We start from the raw sequence: 20,517 nt of genomic DNA on the forward strand, positions 1-20,517 counted from the left end.
AATAAATCAATAACTTTTTCCACAAGCATTCAATCGTTTTGCGGTCTTCGAAGGAAAGTTTCGTAAATGTTATTTCTACAAGAAGCATTGATCGATTTGAATTAAGGAGACAAAGGGCGACCCCTGGGATTTTTTGTTTGAAAGTGTAACTTTTCCCATAGTAAATCCTATACAAACTTTGAACCGCTTGCGCTAAATTATAGTTTCACCGATTGCGCTGAAATTTTGTACAGTTCATATGGGGCCTAAATGGGATCTAAAAAGTCGACTGGAGCGAGGATTTATTTTTTTCATACAAGCGTGTCCCACACTAATAATTATACCTTTTTCTAGAACCTTTATAAGTTTGTGTAGAATGGCCCGATCCTTCCCAAATTTTGACCACTGATACACAACTAGTTGATGAGCTTACAGTAAACATTTGAGAATTGATTTGATGCCCTTTTCGAAAAGTTACAGCGAGTTGAACATTTTTTGAAAAGTGAAAATTTTGCCTGTCCCAGTTATTTTGAGTATCCCCTGTAGTTTTGGTTTGTATATTCATTCTCTCCTCTTTAATACATTAATAGAAGCCGATAAAAAGATAATAAAATACAAAAGACTTTGAACGAGCAGTTTTTGATAAAGTCCGATTTTGCGCCTTGAAAAAAGTGCGGGACAAGATAGATCACTTTTTAAGTAGTTTAGATTTCCTCATCGAAAAACGGCAATGTGTATCATTTTTCTGTATTCATGTATGCTCCATAACTACGCTGAATAAACAAAAGCTACTAGTAAACATTGAATTAATTTATTTGGAAAATAAAGAAGTTTACAGTAGTGTTCTTTAGACGACTTCAAAATCAATGTTTTCGCAAAAAAAATATTTACGTTATAATTTTGGGCGCTCATTCCGCTTGGTTTGAGTGAGTTATAAGATAGTCAAGTAATAAAAAAATCACTTTAAAAAAACGATCAAAAATACCCTCAAAATTAAAGGTGACCCATCTTGCTCAACGGTCGTTTATCTGGAGATTATATGAAATGTATCGCATAAGGAAAATGGCTGAAAACCATTTTATTTTTTATTTCCAATGAGAGTGAATAATTTTTCAGTAAATACCCTTAGCTTTTGTATATTTATCTTGGTCACTCAACAAAATTATTAACATATTCAAAACGTAAGTAATGCGCTCGAAAATGGCTCTGATTCATCTTGCCCCGTCCTGCTAATTACAATGTTTGGCGGATTCTCGGTCCATTCTTTGATATTGTTTTGATGAGATACCTCACTCCTACATCTTGATGGATTTCTAATGTATTTATTGGCGGGTCTAGAGGTGTCCAGAAATTCGTTATACAGACCACTGTTTTTTTTAATTCTGGAGAAATCTTTGTTGAATCCCTAGAAATAATTCCAGAAATCTTCCCGGGATGATTGCCTAGTTCTTCTGATTCATTCTAGATGTATGCTTGGTAGTAGAGCTTGGGTTGCCTCCCTTTAACTTACACTGAGACAAAAATTTCTTTAGAAATTCATAACAGTGGTCTTATTAAAAATCTCATGAGAAAGCTCTTATGAAAATCATAAGACATCTTATGAAACGTTGATCCCGAAAAAAAAAACAAACTTATTATTGCACTCCAACCATTCCAACTTTTGAATCGTCGATGGGCGCGTGAGCAGTGCCGGATTTAGGCTTCGGGGGGCCCGGGGCAAACCCTATAAAGTGGGCCCCAACAGCAAGATTTTGAAGATTTAATTTTTTTCTTCAAAATTGTGTATTGCTCGTATTTTTATTTTTATTTTTTTTTTTAATTTTTACGAACACGAATGTTATTGTTTTTCTGACAATCAACCGAAATGGTATGTAAGACGTACGTAATGACTGAAGTTGATAGGCACAATTTATTTTGAAAAATGGACAAATTGAGTGGAAAATTGCGGTTTTCTTAAATTCGCTAGACAGGGCGCGTTAACCAACACCGCCACGGAAAAGATAACGGTTCTGTGAAGTAGAAAGCCAACCTGAATCCAACACTCACCACACCCCACGTTTTCTTCGCAATTCATCAACTCCATCGGTCCTTGGATGTCCACTTCCAACATTCTCTGATAAGAATACCTAGGCATATTGTGAAATTTTATTTAGGATTGCAATATTCTATGATGAAATACTCATTCAGATAGAAAAAAAGGTAGGACACCCGGGGAAACCTTAGCAATACATTCTCAAAAACATAAGTGAAACTCAAAATATAGAGATGTTAAACCGCAGCTCGCATTAGATTTCCAAAACTGCCCCGAATTTTCTAAACATCTCCTGGAATCATTATCTTCTCTTTCCCATGATAACATCTGTACTCAATGAACTGATGACAATGAGCAAATAGGTACTAAGCAGTTTTCAGAATGTAATTGTATAATCAATAGACTGATTTTTAAGTTACTCTGCAAAACTTCTTTTAACACACTGTGCTTAGAGACGTTCTTGTGTAATAACTTTAACTCACAGAAAAAAAAATTCTACTGCACTCAATAAGAACTTTCAAGGGGTTTAAGAAAAACTCGCGTATTTCAAAATTAAATAAAAACTTCGTTCTATCAAATTGTTGAATACTGTTATGCTTATCTAGAGATGCATTTGCTGCAATCAAGCATTACAACCGATCCCTCAAAATAGTCATTTCTTGTCTATTCCAAACAGTTGGTTAAGTAATTAAATATTGTTTTTAGCTTAATCGAAAAAGTAAATTTCTTTGCTTCAAAATATAAATCGACAAAACAGTTTTTGGAGTTTAGAGCTCATACCGAAAAAAAAATCCCAGAAAAACTTCAAATCTAATCTGCAAAAAAGCTCGAGTGCTTCAAAATTATGATATTTTGGATTTCGATTTCAGATTATGAATTTATGAATATGGATACCCTTGAAGAACCCAATTATAACCACCCTAGAACTTGCATAAACTATAATCGTCTTTGATGTGCATTTTTAAGGGTTTCGTGAACAAAATATATAGTGCTCAGGGATTCTTGGGAGGCCCCCTGATCGGGGAGCCCGGTGCACTTGCACCCTTTTACTCTATTCGGCAAAGTTTTAGACAAAACCACAATGCAAAAGTCGTCCATACATCGTTTCTTGATTGCACGCTTCTGAGCTGAGAAAATAGCAAGTGAGTGTAACTCTTTGCAAGTGAGTGTTCCCATCCTTGCAAGATATCTTATGAAGCGTCGATAGGCGCGTGAGTAAAGCACGCGTTCTCTGATCTCGACGTCCCTGGTTCGATTCCAGTTTGCGGCTGCTGCAGATGGAGTATGGCTGATAATATGCATCAGACATGCTCGATAAACACGGAGGAACTGCCGGGGCTCATTAGAGTCTATATCCAAGCAATAGTTCCAAGTCGGTTGGATTTGAGAAGGTTTTGATGATCATTACAAATCCTAATAAAAGCATTATAGGATTTGTGACAGATTTTGGAACCTTTTACAGCCAGCTGATTTCAAAATGTTGTTTGGGCTCTATATCCTACGTTTTTCGGTTGATTCTGATTAGTAATTTATTGATGTCATAGTCGCTTTTTCGAATTTTTATAATGTTGGTCATATTTTCTTTAAGCAATTAAAATCGACCGAAGAACTAATAGGGTGGGGTGGGGCAAGATGGGTCACCTAAGGATGGATCACCATAACATTGTAAATACAAATCGTATTGGTTTGTATTCGTCCGCTACTCTTTAATACACTAGTTAGCTATGCTAAAAGTCGATAAAAAGTTCATTAAAAACAAAATATGATGTTAAACAAGCAGTTTTAAAAAGTGATCGATTTTGCGCCGTGAAAAAAGTGGGTCACATTTTAAGTAATTCACATTTTCTCAACGAAAAACGTCAAAATATAAATTTTGTTCCGCATTCATATATGCTCCATATCCATACTGAGTAAACAAGAGCTACTAGTAAACATTTTATAAATTTATTTGGAATATAAAAATCTTTACGATTTGAGTGGTCCTAAGGCGACTCCAAAATCGATGTTTTCACTAAAAAATTATCATAATTTTATGTTATAATTTTAAGCGTTCATTCCGCTTGATTGAAGTCATTTATGAGATAGCTTTGTAATAAAAAATAAATAACTTCTGAATGCTCCAAAAATACGTTCAAAATTGAAGGTGACCCATCTTGCCCCGCGGCCGTTTATGTGGAGATTATATGGAATGTATCGCATAAGAAAAGTGGCTAAAAACCATTTTATTTTTTATTTCCAATGAGAGTGAATATTTTTTCAATCAATGCCCCAAACTTTTGTATATTCATGCTGGTCATCTAACAAAATTATTAACATAATCAAAACATGAGTAATGCGTCCGAAAATGGCACTGACCCATCTTGCCCCGCTCCACCCTATACCCTTTTCTAGAATCCTTCTAACTTGCAGAATGGCTCGATCTTTTCCAAATTTGGACCACTAATACACAACTAGTTGATGAATTTACAGTAGGAATTTAAAAACTGAAAATTTTACCTGTCCCAGTTATTTTGAGTATCCCCTGTAGGGGTATTAGGGGCATAATGGACACCCTAAGCAAATGACTACGTTAGGCCTGTATAACAGAAAATCTTAACATATTATCAGTTGGCTTACAACTTTAACTTGTTTTCTACGTATTTCAAATATTTACAGCTTGTAGAATGTCTTTATTGTGAAGAAATAATGAATTGTAAACCGTGTGTTTTTCAGAGCTGGCAGGAAAGGTACGGGGCGAAATGGACACCCATCGGGGCATAATGGACACCCCTGCATATTTTATCCTAATTCTTTGATTACACCAACCAGTTAAGTAATTTGCTTACGGAGATCAATACCACAGATATAATACTCCATCTTAGACGAGTGTACATAACATCAAAGTTAATTAATTAAACTTTAGGCTAAAATAATCGGATTGGTTTTTTCCAAAATTTATAAAACGCCTAACAGTATGCAATGCGCGTACATCCATTCATAATAGGAAGCAATCAGTGAAGTACTAGATTGAAAGTAGTGAGCTGGATTTTTGTATGGTGAGATGATCAGTTCTCCATTTCTGTAATGAAATGGTACAAACAGCGTGGGTTATATGATTTCTTGACTAATTTGATGTTGTTTGAGCAAAAGTTTTAATAACCGTGTTGTTGAAGTTGCAAGAAATAAATAATACAACAACACAGTTACATAAACTTTTGCTCAAATAGCATCAAATTAGTCATGAAATCATATAACCCACGCTGTTTGTACCATTTCATTCCAGAAATGGAGAACTGATCATCTCACCATACAAAAATCCAGCTCACTACTTTCAATCTGGTACTTCACTGATTGCTTCCTATTGCCAGTGTTCATTTTGCCCCGAATCGACTACAAAATTAAAATTGCTTTTTAAGTAAATTTTGATCAAAAATAAAATACTTCATGCTTTGCTAAATCTCCGTATACATGTAGAAAAGGTAACAATTCACTTGATTTTATGGTAGACACACTCCAACACTCGTAATACCTTATTTGCTGCTGCTTCGAAATTATAAGAATTTCACCATATGAAAAACATATTTCAATTTCAATGATATTTTGGTTATTTTGGAGCAATATAAATGGTACTTTTGAAAAATAGAACAATGACTTGTTCCTTTACACTTATGCATTAAAAGTTTAGCATAAAATTCAACGGTTTCGGCAAAAACAGGGGTGTCCATTTCGCCCCGGGTGTCCATTATGCCCCTAATCCCCCTACATAGTTTTAATTGATAAAGCATTAAATTAAACGAAAATCGAGTTAATATGCGTCTTTCATAATTCGGCCGTTCGTTACCTTCGGGGTTTCGTGGTTCGGCCTTTTGTGTTAATCCCGTCAAATTCACCTATAGTGTTTCCGATTTTCAATATGTTTTCAATGGTCAAACTGAGATCTTCAAAAGTATTAAAGTACTAAAATTGCCTCAGTAAAAAAGTTAGAACACGTAATATAATATTCTCGTTAATTTATATTCTGTGACCCGCGGCTCAGACGCAAATTTTCAATTTGGGCCGCGGTTCCGCGGTTTACATCAACCTGAGCACCACTGCTATAAGTCGTTAATATTAGGGGGTTATGCCTAATACTACTGAAGCCTAATCTTCCCTCAATCATCTGTCTGTATAATCCTGACATTATGTTATTTGTATTATTTACAGCTGCAAAAAAGTTGGATGTCGGTACACCTGGTCAATCTACACCAGTTCGCCGAAGTCGACGTCGTTCAATGACTAGGTCTCCGTCCCCCACAAGAACTGAAGTAACTCCATTGGAGAGCGTAAGCGAAGAGGCGGAACAAGCGGAATCGGAAGAATCGACCGATCCATCGAGCGCCCGCAAAAAGCGTCGGACCAGGTCCATCACCAAATCACCATCTCCGGCAAGATCAGTGGAAGTGAAACATTTGGAAGTGTTGGAGGAAGAGCTTGATGTTGCGAACAAAAATGCGGAACCAGTAACACCGAAGAAACAGGCTGTGGCCGACACTAATACGGAAAAGAATCAAGTGACACCGAAAACAGAAACTACACCGACCAAACAAGTAGTCACTCCGGGGGTCACTCCTGTGAAGACAACTCCAACACCAAAGCAATCCGGGACACCGCAAAGTGCGACAAAACCTGCCGTAACACCAGTGAAAGCCACCAATGCTCAGCCAACTGGCCAAGTGACTCCCAAGAAATCATCTTCCGAAACAACACAGCCTGATACACCTAAAGATTCCAAAACACCTGCTAAGGATGATGCCGTTAAGACAGAAGAGACTGACACAAAAGAAGAAACAACAACTGACGACCAAGTGAGTAATTGTAACTTTTTATTTATTTGAAGTTATTAACCAATACTTTTTTGTAGAACGCGGATGAAGCCTCCAAAGCGGTAAAACGCAAATCTTCATCACCGGTAAAGGAAACACCCACTAAAACTCCTCGTGTTAAACCGGCACAAACTAATATAGAGTTCGAATCGGAGGAGAATGAACCAGAAATCGATAACAGCAAAGTTTTGCTTAGCTGGTGTAAGTTCCCAACACGTTTTTCATAGTATGCCAAGGGCCGAAAGCCTCTATAATATAGCTAAATCAATCAATCATAGTATGTAATCCAACAAACACAAACAGAGTACAATTTGACCTCTTTTTAAGTCCATTATCGGACGTAAAAAATCACGTTAGTAAATAAGTCCCATTTTGTTTACTTCATTATTGTTTCCTCCGCGGCGTGTTATTACACTATTAAGAAGAGAGCGTCAAATTGCAATTAAATTCAAAAATACCAATTCAGCAAAGATGAATAGCGAAAAAAAATGCATCAACTTATCCCCACAAACACGTTTTTTTCTACTTTCATTATAGTTGATTCAGATTTGAATTTGGAGATCGATCCAAAAACGTTCGATACAGCAAAGCCTATCTCTGATGGGGCGTTGGCCCTATTGTGGGCAGGCGTACGCGCCAATATGGGCGTCAAAAAGGGAAAGGTAGCTTTTGAGGTTATCTTGACGAAGACCAACGAGATGCGTAAGGTTACAGAAGAGCCTGTAACCTCAGAGTTTCGTGTCGGATGGTCAACTGCGGACGCGAATCTACAGCTTGGAGAAGCCAAGCATTCCTTCGCTTATGCCAGTACGGCATCGAAGGGAACGGACAGCAAGTTTTCCGAATATGGTACGGAATACAAGCTCAACGATGTTGTCGGGGTATACTTGGATCTAGAATCGAGCCCGTGCAAAATCGAGTACACCGTCAACAACGTCAGCCAAGGAACGGCTTTCGAATTCGATAAAGCCGAATTGGAGGGAAAGGCTCTGTTTCCACATATCTGCACGAGAAATTTTGCCTTCAAGGTCAATTTTGGACAACTGGAACGAAGTCCGCTCAACGATAGACCAAAAACCAAGAAGCAGAAGAAGGATGCCAAGAAACTTGAAAAACAAGCTGACGCACCGAAGGAAGGCGAGGTCAAGGCAGCGGAAACCGATAAAACAACAGAAGCAGAGCCACAGGCAGACACTGAAAAGGTAACGGAAACGGAAAAACCAGAAGAAGGTAATAAGGTTGCAGAACCAGTAGCAACAGAAGCATCTAAAGATGACGAAAAGGTAAGTTCACATTTTTCAAGAAGATAGAGCATATCGATAAAGAATAAAACAATGATACAATTCTATCTGCAGGATGACGAAAAGGAGAATCAGAAAGAAGAGGAAGCTGCTGAGCCTGAACTACTGACCATCAACCCAGAGTACATATACGTGGCACATGCTCCAAAAGAAGATCTGGTGCTCGGCGCTTGCCGTCCCGAGAGTCGTAAGGATTGTGAGGTATGTAGCTTTACACACGTAGCTTAATTGGGAGCGGGACATTTGGCATAAAGTCATGTAGTATACTGCCTATGATCGCATAACTGTCCGATATGAATAGGAAACCAAACAAATATGAAATTGATTATTCGTTGTTTTTTCTCGTCCAGACAAGCAATAAAGGGTCTGTTTGAAAAATATATTCAACCAAATGAAGGAGAAAATATTGCTTCATAGTAGTCCCAAAGACATCAAACAGATTTGAACCATATTTTGAATTTAAAAAAATCATGTTCAAAAGTGACTAAAGTAGCCCCTCATTTCAAAAGTAGTCCCGCACGGCGGTACTATTAGGGGCTGTTCATAAAGCACGTAGACCAAAATTTGACCATCTCAGACCCCCCCCCCTTCCCCCTCGTTGACTTTTGTCCATACAAAATATTTAAAATTTGTATGGAGCGTGGACTTTGGCCAGACCCCCTCCCCTGCCCCCAAAAAATCTACGTGATTTATGAACGGCCCCTTATGAAATTTGATGATAGCTAACAGAATGAACTTTATTCTCACAAAAATCATGAAGGTAAAAAATAGCTTTTCGAAATATTTAATTTCTAGTTACAAAATTCTGTTTTTTTAGAAGAAAAACTAAATAAATTTTTCAATGTATATTTTTATGAGAGCCGCTATACACTAATCTACAACTTTTACGAATACAGCTTTCGGATAAAACAAGCAGTTTCCGTGATATATTTTTTTATTTGCATGTGTTTCATTTTTTCATAGGCCCTATTTGAAAGTAAGTCGACACTCGATAAAAAGTTATAATATGAAAAAATGGTTATATGTATTGATTAGAACAGCTGTGCAAAATTGTACAGGGTGGCAACGTAGAAATGATACACTCGAAAAGTGATGCAAAATAATTCAAGCAGGATTTAATTTTTCTGCAAATTCACTTTTAATAACACAACAAAGAGTGTGCGGTAGTTCGGCAGCAGCAAAGTTTCGCGCGCTCGCTTTGCTAGATTTTTGCAATTTTTTTTTCCTCTTCCCTCTGCGGGGCTCCGACGACGGGACGCCAAGCAGTCAGTAGTGTGCGGTAGTTCGGCAGCAGCAAAGTTTCGCGCGCTCGCTTTGCTAGATTTTTGCGATTTTTTTTCCTCTTCCCTCTGCGGGGCTCCGACGACGGGACGCCAAGCAGTCAGTAGTGTGCGGTAGTTCGGCAGCAGCAAAGTTTCGCGCGCTCGCTTTGCTAGATTTTTGCGATTTTTTTTCCTCTTCCCTCTGCGGGGCTCCGACGACGGGACGCCAAGCAGTCAGTAGTGTGCGGTAGTTCGGCAGCAGCAAAGTTTCGCGCGCTCGCTTTGCTAGATTTTTGCAATTTTTTTTTCCTCTTCCCTCTGCGGGGCTCCGACGACGGGACGCCAAGCAGTCAGTAGTGTGCGGTAGTTCGGCAGCAGCAAAGTTTCGCGCGCTCGCTTTGCTAGATTTTTGCGATTTTTTTTCCTCTTCCCTCTGCGGGGCTCCGACGACGGGACGCCAAGCAGTCAGTAGTGTGCGGTAGTTCGGCAGCAGCAAAGTTTCGCGCGCTGGCTTTGCTAGATTTTTGCGATTTTTTTTTCTCTTCTCTCTGCGGGGCTCCGACGACGGGACGAGTGTGCGCATGCCGTGGTTCGAGTCGGTTCCGAATTTTTCGCTTCCCTTCGGTGCTAGTTTCGAATACACTTTTAGTTGATAATAAATATTTTCTTTCATTTTTTGCATTTACACAAAAGAGTGAAAAATGTTACTTCGGGTTCGCCGGTCGAGAAAAAATCCGGGCGCCGACAAGTGAGTCGCGTTCAGTGTATTTCTGTGTGGAATAGACTAAAGGTTTCTGCTCCCTAGTGGAGTGGAGACGCGCGATAGAATTTTCTTTTTGGCTAGTTCTTGCGTCGAAAAGTGGTCGGTTGTTAACGGCGGTTTGTGTATATTGATCCATTGTCAAATCATATCACCAACCATAGGTGACTCCCGGACTGACAATGTACCTTACCCTACTAACAAAAAATTCCAACCTGAGACAAACGTGGAGATGCAGCGATTCGCGGTCTTTATAACAACGTTTGTCTTACTAACATTCCCTTCCATCCTCGATGACCGTAAGGACGTGGCCGGCGCCGTTATTGACCTTATTAAAGTTGAGAGCTCTCGACCTGTGTACATTGAGAATAGTAAGCTAGTCCCAAGCCCTATTCATTGGTTCCTTGTGCAATTTCGATTGCTCTGGTCAATCACGGAGTAGCAACTACGAATTGTGCGGTTATCTATGCTCATGCTCATGCTCAAATTCACTTTTAATAACACAACAAAGTATTATACTTACAAAGTATTTAGTTCAATTAGAATCATTCCCCTTTGTTTTGAATTACGGCCCGCAGACGCTTCTCGAAGTTATTACAAGTCGCACGCACCTCTTCGTCCGGCATTTCATCCCAAATTTTTACCAAACGGTTCTTGAAGGTATCCAAAACCAAGTTCTTCGCGTCGCCCAGGTTCCCTAGCATGTATTCCCATGTACAAAAGTCCAGTGGGTTCAAATCGGGAGAAGAAACCAGCTATTCCGATGAGCTGATGAAGCACGGTAAATTTTGCTTGCATCACTGTTCAAAAACCACTGCCTTATGCGTCGGTACTGAGTCCTACTGAAAAAAAAACTTTCTTTTCCAAACAGTTTCTTGGCACTGGGGAATAGGTGATCTTTGATGACGTGTTGTAAAAAGCACTTTTTGTTGATTTTTATGCCCCTGTCGATGAACAACAATGGCCTTTTGTTGATATGGCGCGCCAAACCATCACCGCTGCAGCACTTCGATATCGTTGAACCTCTCGTTTGTCAGCAGGAATTTCACGAAGACTTGCTTTATACACACGATCATTTTGTTTATTCAGAGACGCTACCAAAGTAAAAAAAATCGTCCGAAAAAAAGTGTTGTGAGCAGCGTGCGTCTTGAGCAGAACGCGAGATCTGGCAACCCTGTCGGAAATATTCTTCAGAGTCAATCCGCGAATCCTTTGTTTCTCGAAAGCCCCATATCTAAGATCCCGTTTCCCCAAGCACATTTGTTTTCAATGCATTAGCATGAATGGCAACGTATGGCTCCCAAACTAGTGTATCACTTTCACGTTGCCACCCTGTAGGCAAATCAAAAATGCAAAATTAAAAAAAAAATAGATGATTTTCGTGCTGCTTTCAGGAAAGCCTCAATTGGCCTTTATGTCAAATTAAGACCAGCATTTGAAAAGGATGGCACATCCACACCTTGAACACCTTGAACGATTTTTATGGAAATCCATCGGCCAGTTCACACTACCATCACCTGGTGGAAAAGTTGCACAAATCACTGTGTTGTACAATATCGTCAACAGAAGGCGCTAGTGTGAAACGCATAGAAATACGATGCGCGCACCTCTGGTTGTGAAAGCAACAACTATGGAAATGATCGTTAAAAGCGTGGTCGATGGAAATTTTGCAAGTGTTACGTCTGTTCGTCTGTGGCACATCCATTGAAAATTTCAACTTTTTCTTTCCCTCCTAGGCTATTTTCATTCATTTGTGCAAGCTTTCTCCGGTGACATATAGAGGGAAGACAGCTCTACCTGTTAGTGATGCCGTAACATCACCTTTATTTCCTCCCCTGTTGGGGAAATTAAGCCACTGCGTCCAATAAGCTGAACTTCTGTGGCCTAATTCCAATAACTTTTTTTCCTGGTTCAAAATCCGTTTGTTTTGCGTGGTGTGAACGAAAAAAAAGGAAGCGAAACACGTGTTTGGAATTAGGTGATTAAAACAGTAACATAATCAAACAATTTACAGTCAGGTCTTTTTTACGCGGTTTTGATTTACGCGGCCACGTAAATAAAAAATCCATCAAAAAAAAATCATTGTCTTATTTTTGCATGATTCGTCGAGAAATGGTGAGGTTTTTTTTACGCGGTTTTTTGAAATTTGAACTGAGTTTTTTTACACGGTACGTATTGCGGAGATTCCACCTGTTTAGACTCCTGCGCGAAAATTAGTTGCGTGGATTTTTCTTGCGTGGGCCCACAGATATAAAACCAGACCGCGTCCTAGTGATTATTTTACGTTGTGTTGTTAGGTACACATTTGGTGATTTTTTTGCATTGTAAACAAACATTTATAACGCACCTACGCTGAAAATGAGCCTAATCATTTATTTGCGTCGGAATCTATAAATCTTCACAACGGGCAATATCCCCCGCGTAAAAAAAAACCTGACTGTACTAGTAATTGCCAAGTTCACAACCATGTAACGCTCCGTCGTGACCGAAAAATGAGCAAGTACCTACGACTTGGTGAGCCTTGTGCCGTGCGGTTAGCGTCACCAAGCGTATAATGTACCATGACCATGCCATGGGGTGAGGGTTTGATTCCCGCTCCGAGTGATGATTCGATGACATTGAAAGAGCCACTTCTGTAAAAATCGCATGACGACTTGTGTTGACACTGATGCTTTCCACGCCGGGTTTGGAGGTAAAGCTATTTAGGGTATGTGTGCCATCAGTAATCTCACGCTTCCATATTCATCCTATTCGAAAACAAGCGATTACTGCACCGATAGATTCCGTTCTTTTTGTTTTCATGAGTGCTCACTTCTAATAAAAAATACAAAAATAAGAAACAAAACAAACATTGCTTCAATCCTTTGTTTTTCGTAGGATGAAAATGGGAGCCACATGCTTAATAAGGGAACCAATACCCTATCTCTCGCCAATTCTTAAGCCGCCGATGAGTTCTATAGGTTACTAATGGCAGAATAAAAGACAATATCTTAATAGTTTGTACCTACACTGAAAAAAGTTTTCACATTGTTTTCATCTGATTTTCACATGGACTGTTTTGATATTGATATGATATTGATATTCAATGGACGCGCATTGAATTTTATGGGAATATCACATAGATTTTGCGAAGTTATGTGATTTTCCAATAGAAGCTATGTGATTTTCTAATGTTTTCCATAGACCGTATTGATTTTATGTGATATTTCCGAAGAAATTTTCATCGGGGAATCCAATAACAGTTATATAGCCAAACTAATGGAAATTTTCCATTGGATATGTGATTCATTTTTTCAGTGTACAGAAAATTTATTCTAACATTCGTTCAATAGACCACCGATTTTTTTGTTCTTAGATTTCACCGACAATATCGCCAGAAATTTCTTCATCTTGTATTACTTGATGTTACGTCCTAACTTGGACAAAGTCCGCTGCACAGCTTTGTGTTCTATAAACACAATTATTTATTAGGTATTTACTGCCCTGAATCGCATATCTGTCCCATTTGCATAGGAAATCCAGCAAAGATGGGACTGATATGCGATTCACGGCAGTTTACTCTCCGTCAGGCGCGCGCTTGCTCACCACCGCCAGCACCACGCTAATGCTGAGTACAACAACCAAGATTCTTTTAACGTGTTGCACAAAACACAACAGCGCGATCACTGAGAGCTTATTTAGCCGACTCCTTGTCGTAACTTTTTCCCTTGAATAACCCTCCATAATTTCGACCATGGTTCTGCTACCTTCCCTGTTATCTCACTCTTTCTTGTACTTTTCCTAATTTACAGCTCATATTCCTCATCGGAATGCCAGCCAGCGGCAAGACACATTGGGTTACAAACTATCTCAAGGAAAATCCAGACAAGAAGATAACTGTGCTAAGTGTCCACACATTGTTGGATCAAATGAAGGTAATATTTTGCATTGTTACACCATTGAAAAAATAAACTCATTTAACTACTGTTTTTTAGCTTGCCGGCGAACCCAGAAAACCGGAAAATACGAAGAAATGGTCAAGACTCGTAGACCAGCTTTCAAAAAGCCTGCACAAACTGAGCGACGTCGCTTGCAAGCGAAGAAGGAACTACATATTTGATCAGGTATGATCCTCTTACTTGTTGCAATAGGTTTCCGTTTGACAATAGAATGTTTTCGATATTCTAGACCAACGTTTTTCCGTCTGAGCAAAAGCGCAAACTCCGAGGGTTTGGAGAATTCGGCGCCAGAAAAGCCGTTATTGTTGTTCCCGACGAAGAAGAGCACGAGCGCCGTATCAAGTTGAAGAATGAAGTTTTTGGCGCCGAAGTAACCGATTCGCATCTAACTGTAATGAAAGGTAAGGCCACTTGTTCTCCATTGCTTGCAATGTTCGGCTTAGCGATCTGTTGTTTTCAATTTCTTAACATAAAATCGGAACAGTAATACATGGTTCGACATGATAAAAAAAATAAGCTAATCCCTGAAATCCCTACATTTCAGCACATTTCCACGTTCCTCCCAAGGATTTGAACTGGTTTACCGAGGTCACGTATACGGACTTGGATGCAGAGAAGGCAACTGAGAGAGCAAAAGCGCTCAACGAGGTGGGTCAAAAGGCACTGCCCCGACCGCTCTTCAACAGGAACCAACCGCAGCGACGAGGAGCCAACAACAACCAGAGATGGAATCAGGGCAACAAACGGTACAGTGGCGTCCAACAGTATCATCAAGGTGGATACAACCCACAGCAACAGCGGTACAACAGCACACAACAGTATTCTCAGAACAGGAACTACCGAGGCGCATATGGAAGGCCAAATGCAGGAGGTTACACTGGCGGCCGCTACGGCAGTAATAACGACTGGACGCGCGGGTAATGTAACAGTTATTGACTATTGAATTCCGGTACTACAATAATCATTTATTTTTTAGACGTTATGATAATCGCTACAACAACCGAGGATATCAAAGCAATCAAGCGCAACGATATGGAAACACCTACAACAGGGGTAAGCAAAAATTGAACTCCTTGAAAAACTATTTCCCAAACTTATTATTATGCGGAAATAAAAAAAAATGGATTTTGATGCGGAATTACCGCGCAAAGAGCTATCACCGCCTAGAAGAAAGCAGGCATAGTATGCATTTTTTTAATTTGTTTGTTTGACGGAGATCCCAGGAGAAGATTCAACGATTCTATAACATTCCCCAGAAAACCAATCCCCAGAATTCCATTCCCCAGAATGTACCATTCCCCAGAAAACCATTTCCCAGAAACCCATTCCCCAGAATGTACCATTCCCCAATAAAACTATTGCTTTAATTCTGAATTATTTATATTAATAGCTAAAAATCAAATATTTATTCGTAAAAAATCACCGGAAGAAACATCCTGCCAAAAATTCTTATTTGATAAGAAAAACTTCGGAAATAAGCATGATTTGCCTTTACAATTTAGGCTATTGGTATACTGCCGTGAATCGCATATCAGTCCCATCTTTGCTGGATTTCCTATGCAAATGGGACAGATATGCGATTCAGGGCAGTATACTTATTGGCATCGCAACTGCTTACTTTTTCAACATACAGTTTTCCTTCTTTTCTGCATAGGCTATTCTTTCGAATTGTACTTTTCAGTAAAACATCAAAACTTCTTACATTTCCTACGTAGTTTTTTCCTTCTTTTCTGCATAGGCCAGGGGTTCTCAAACTTTTTGAACTTGCGACCCCCTTTCGATTTTTATAGGATTTGGCGACCCACCAGCACGTACTTTCATAAAATAAGTATTTTTTTGCAAATTAGGACTGACGTTTTAATTAAATACATTTCATCGCTTTCTCTCACAAATTCTAGAAATTAAAAAAATATATATACATTTTCAACGAAGGTTTTGAAAAATAGTGGCAAATGTATGCTTCTGCAGAACTTCTAAATTTACTTTAAAAAAAAATGGTCAAAATAAGTTCAACGAGTGGGTGAACATGAAGTAGAGATTTTAGAATTATAGTACTGCTGCATAGTCAGATGAATCTTCTTAAAAATTTTGGTCATAGCCTTCATACACACTTATTTCATTTATATTTTTATTGAAATCTCTTCTCAGTTGTACTGTGTTCTGTAAAAGTTCAGACGATCGACATTCAGATGAATTTTACCGAAGTTTAGCTTAACTGAAGTTCGGTTTAGGTAAAGTTTCTTATCGAAGTTTTGTGATTTTTGGTATTTCAATTTTTTTTATAACTTAACTGCTAAATCTGGTGTGCTAATCTAACTGAAAATACAAACTGTAAGCAGCAACTTTAACTCATTTTTCGGAAACGCAAGGAAAATCCTAAATTTCACCCTAATCTTAAACCTTCAGAATCAAAACTCATAATTTCAGTATCCATTTCAGAACGCAGACAGTAGTTGCAATATTCAATATACTCCAAGCTAAGACTTATAATGCAAAATTTTGAATGAAATTATAAAGAAACAGAATTTGTAGAAATAACTCTGCCGATTCTTCAGGGAATATTTGTAAATTAGGAAATATCTAGCAGTATCATTTATTACAATGTTGTCCAAGCCTTCGCGACCCACCAAAAATCAGCCCGCGACCCACCAGTGGGTCGCGACCCATAGTTTGAGAAACGCTGGCATAGGCTATTCTTTCAAGTTACACTACTCAGGTAATTATCGGCACCACAAGCACAGGTGTTTAGAAATTTAGAAAAAAAATATGAAATAAATATAACACCAATTTTAACACCGGTGGAGGCTGTAATGCCTATAATTTCCCGAAAAGTGCAATTCGAAAGAACAGCCTATGCAAAAAAGAAGGGAGAATCTATGTTAAAAAAGTAAGCAGTTGCAATGCCGATAATTTCTTGAAAAGTGCAACTGGAAAGAACAGCCTATGCAAAAGAAGGGAAAATTTTTGCTAAACATATAAGCAGTTGTAATGCCAACAATTCTTTTAACGACTCAAACATTTTTTTAACGAAGAAGGAAACGTAACACTCTGATAATTGACATCGTACATCGATTTAACGGTTTATTTGAAAATTTGAGAGTTGACCAACTGCCAATTCGCGGCGCTCGCATAGTTTTTGTTTGAGTTTGGCGTTTGCTCACTACTGTCACCTAGTTGATGATTGACCAAATTCAGTCCTTTTAGAATTAAGCGAACCTATTTCCGAGACTAAAATTTAAAACGAAAAATGTTCGAAGTGTTACGTCTGTTTGTCTGTGGTGACATTGTTTTCCTTGTGGCATTCAAAAACCCAACACTGTTCCTTTTTTTAAACAAGCTTTTTTTTTAGAATTTAGGCAATTGGAATTATTGGAATTATAACTGCTTTCATTTTCAACATAGACTTTTCCTTCTTTGCTGCATAGGCTGTTCTTTCGAATTGCACTTTTCAGGAAATTATCGGCATCACAACTGCTTACTTTTTCAACATAGATTTTCCTTCTTTTCTACATAGGCTGTTCTTTCGAGTTACAATGTTTAGGCTAGGGAGAATCTATGTTGAAAATGTAAGCAGTTATAATTTAAAAAAAATACTATGCCTTAATTTTAAGAAGAATCATGTTTAAAAAGAAGGAACATTGTTGGGCTTTTGAATGCCAAAAGGAAAACAATGATACTTTTTCCCTTCTTCATTAAAAATATTCAGATTTGTTGGCATTAAAACTGCTTATATGTTCACTTTTTCTATTCCATTTCATAGTATTGGAATAATGATGAAAGCTCTTCTCATACCGCATGAATGAAGAGCAGTGTACGCAGAATATGCCACCGCAAGCGAAAAATTGGCAACGAAGAAGGCACAGCAACAACGCTTTGTTTTTTCGTTAGCAGATAATGACAAAATCGCTCCCGAGTTTGTTCACAACAAAAACGGTAGGAATATTTGTCTCGTTCTATTCACATCGTGATTTTCGCATTGTTTTACAACTGAAACTCAACTCTGAGGTTTGCAAGAGTCTTATTTTGTCCAAATGCTTATGAATTCGATAATGTGGGTCGAAAATTTCAGCAGAAAAGCCGGAATATCAGCACACGCACGGCAAGTGATGTTTGTTTTATTGCTCTTATCGCCTGACATGCGTTTGTTGCGGAGCGCCTTTGTTACCAACATGCACCGCTTAGGACAAAGCGTTTGTTTTTTGGCGTGATCCGTTTTTCGTACCCTGGGCGTGATCCGTTTTTCGTACCCTGATGAAGATCCTTTGAAGCGAATAATTAGGAACAGCCATTGGGATGGATCCCTCCACCCGTTTGCAAAGAAAAACGTGGTCAGTTGAGTCTTTAGTATCTTGTACACTGAACAACATCAGAAGAATATGCGTTTTCTCTGTAAATTTTGCACATCACTTTTAAAACGTTATTCATCGTAAAACAAGTGCTGCACAATTTTCACAAATCTGTCAAAAACAAAACATTTTATAGCAACGCAACTAACAGTTTGTAAACTTTCAAGATAGGTTTAAAGATCAACATGCAACTGTGTACAATGGTAATTAAACGTTTGAACCATTGTAGAATATTTTTATGGATATTTATGTATGTATACATTTTTACCTTAATTTGTTACATATACCGTACAAGAAATAGATATTTGCTCGTAATAACACTATAATGTTAAAATCCTTGCCTATAATACTTATGACACACATGTGATACAAGAATCACTGTACAATTGCGCTTGAAATGAGCGCCATACTGAAAAATCTCTCAGTTCAAGTCAGTAATGTTATAATTTTCTTGACACTGCGTACCGTTGTACAGGAATCATACTCGTATCACATGTCTGTCCGGGGTATAACATATCATTATGATCAACATTTTACTGTTTGTGTATCGAATTAAACTTTTTAGCAGAGTATATTAAGCTTTTCTGGGGAATGGATTTCTGGGGAATGGTGCATTCTGGGGAATGGATTTCTGGGGAATGGATTTCGGGGAAATGGTACATTCTGGGGAATGGTTTTCTAGGGAATGGAATTCTGGGGATTGGTATTCTGGGGAATGGTTTTCTGGGGAATGTTATAGAATCGCGGTAAACTTCTTCTTCCTCTTTTTGTAATATGTAGATTATGAATGACCCCTATATGGCGCTCATTCCATTCCACGTTCAATCGCTTTCCGGCATTGTGCTAAGTTGCCGGCTTTATACATTGTCCCTATATTTCCTGGATTCTGCATTCCCTGGTAGTTTCACGTCGTAACCTTATAATTTATAACATGAGTTAATAGCCTAAAAGAACACAATTCAGTTTAGTTTGTGAACTTATGATGTTCCAGTGTGCTATCATCTAATGATTACACAAGTTTACAAAATAATATGAAAGTCGTGAACTTCTGTCAACGACCAAAGTTTTTGAAGCACAATTTAGTGCTGATTTTGAAACTGACCTCCAAAAAAATTTAAGTAGAACAGTTTTTGAGTTTTAGCTCAATATCGAGTTTTGCAACTTTTCAAAATATGTAATTTACTAAAATCCAAATATATTGCGTTTTGTTCAGAAAATTTTAAATCTTTTTCCATAAATTAAAAGCTTAATACAATACCATTCGATCATCTGAATATAGGTTTTGCGTCAGATTGATGAAATTCAAGATATTGGCGAGTTTTAGGGACGATCTTCCTAAAATTTAGCAAAATTCCCAAAATTTTTTGAAGAAATGTATTTTTTTTCAATAAGAAAAACCAACTTAAAAATTCTTTCTCGACGTTTATTTGACATATCATATGTAGGCGAGTTACAGTAAAAATTTCAGCTCAATCGGAGCATTGATTACGGAGAATGAGATGTTTGAAGTGAGCGACTTTGCCTAAAAATAGAACAAAAATCGATTTCAAATCATCAACCTTGTATGGAAAGTCGAAAAAAAATTCCGCTCTACTGTAATTTTTTTCTTTCGCGTTTTCGAACTCAGGGCATGATTCTACACCAAAAATGGTCATCGGCTTACCGAGTTCAAAAATGCTGTAAACTAGTGTTAGAAGAGTTGTCCAAGCGCATGAGTTTATTGTTATAAAAGATCTTAGGACGGAATGTGTGGAACAAACTCGCTTGAAACTATAGTAAAACAATGTTTAGGAAAAAATTACCTCTATGAAGGTGCGTTTTTTTTAAAGGTGCGTTAAATATGGTACCACTCTATCGTGAAATAGGTGGGCTCGTGCACTGGATAACAATTTAAGTTTTTCAAAGTGGTTGTGTGCACTTAATTTATCGCTTAAACCCAATCTCACCCCCATTCTTAATATTAATATAAAGGGTTGAAAATATTAAATTTCCAAATAAAAAATCAATTGGCACCTAGCAATTATCGATGCATCAACTAGATAATACTTATACCTTACA

At 38.2% G+C, this 20,517-nt stretch overlaps 1 protein-coding gene across 4 annotated transcripts in view; it reads left to right on the forward strand.

Moving 5' to 3' along the window:
* The window catches only part of LOC134288032 (heterogeneous nuclear ribonucleoprotein U), a 47,780-nt gene that overhangs the window by 7,009 nt on the left and 20,254 nt on the right, over window positions 1-20,517 (forward strand). For all 4 annotated transcript variants that reach the window (XR_009997712.1, XM_062851659.1, XM_062851660.1 and 1 more), the window contains exons 2-10: window positions 6,194-6,834; window positions 6,891-7,053; window positions 7,390-8,135; window positions 8,208-8,354; window positions 13,967-14,089; window positions 14,150-14,278; window positions 14,343-14,514; window positions 14,658-15,030; window positions 15,090-15,166. Coding sequence is in view for 3 of the 4 variants with exons in the window: in XM_062851659.1 (XP_062707643.1) it covers window positions 6,194-6,834; window positions 6,891-7,053; window positions 7,390-8,135; window positions 8,208-8,354; window positions 13,967-14,089; window positions 14,150-14,278; window positions 14,343-14,514; window positions 14,658-15,030; window positions 15,090-15,166 (2,571 nt within the window). In the remaining variant the exon portion in view is untranslated. The remainder of the gene's footprint in view (window positions 1-6,193; window positions 6,835-6,890; window positions 7,054-7,389; window positions 8,136-8,207; window positions 8,355-13,966; window positions 14,090-14,149; window positions 14,279-14,342; window positions 14,515-14,657; window positions 15,031-15,089; window positions 15,167-20,517) is intronic.

Source organism: Aedes albopictus, chromosome 2, assembly GCF_035046485.1.
Source record: "Aedes albopictus strain Foshan chromosome 2, AalbF5, whole genome shotgun sequence".
NCBI classification, from domain to species: domain Eukaryota; kingdom Metazoa; phylum Arthropoda; class Insecta; order Diptera; family Culicidae; genus Aedes; species Aedes albopictus.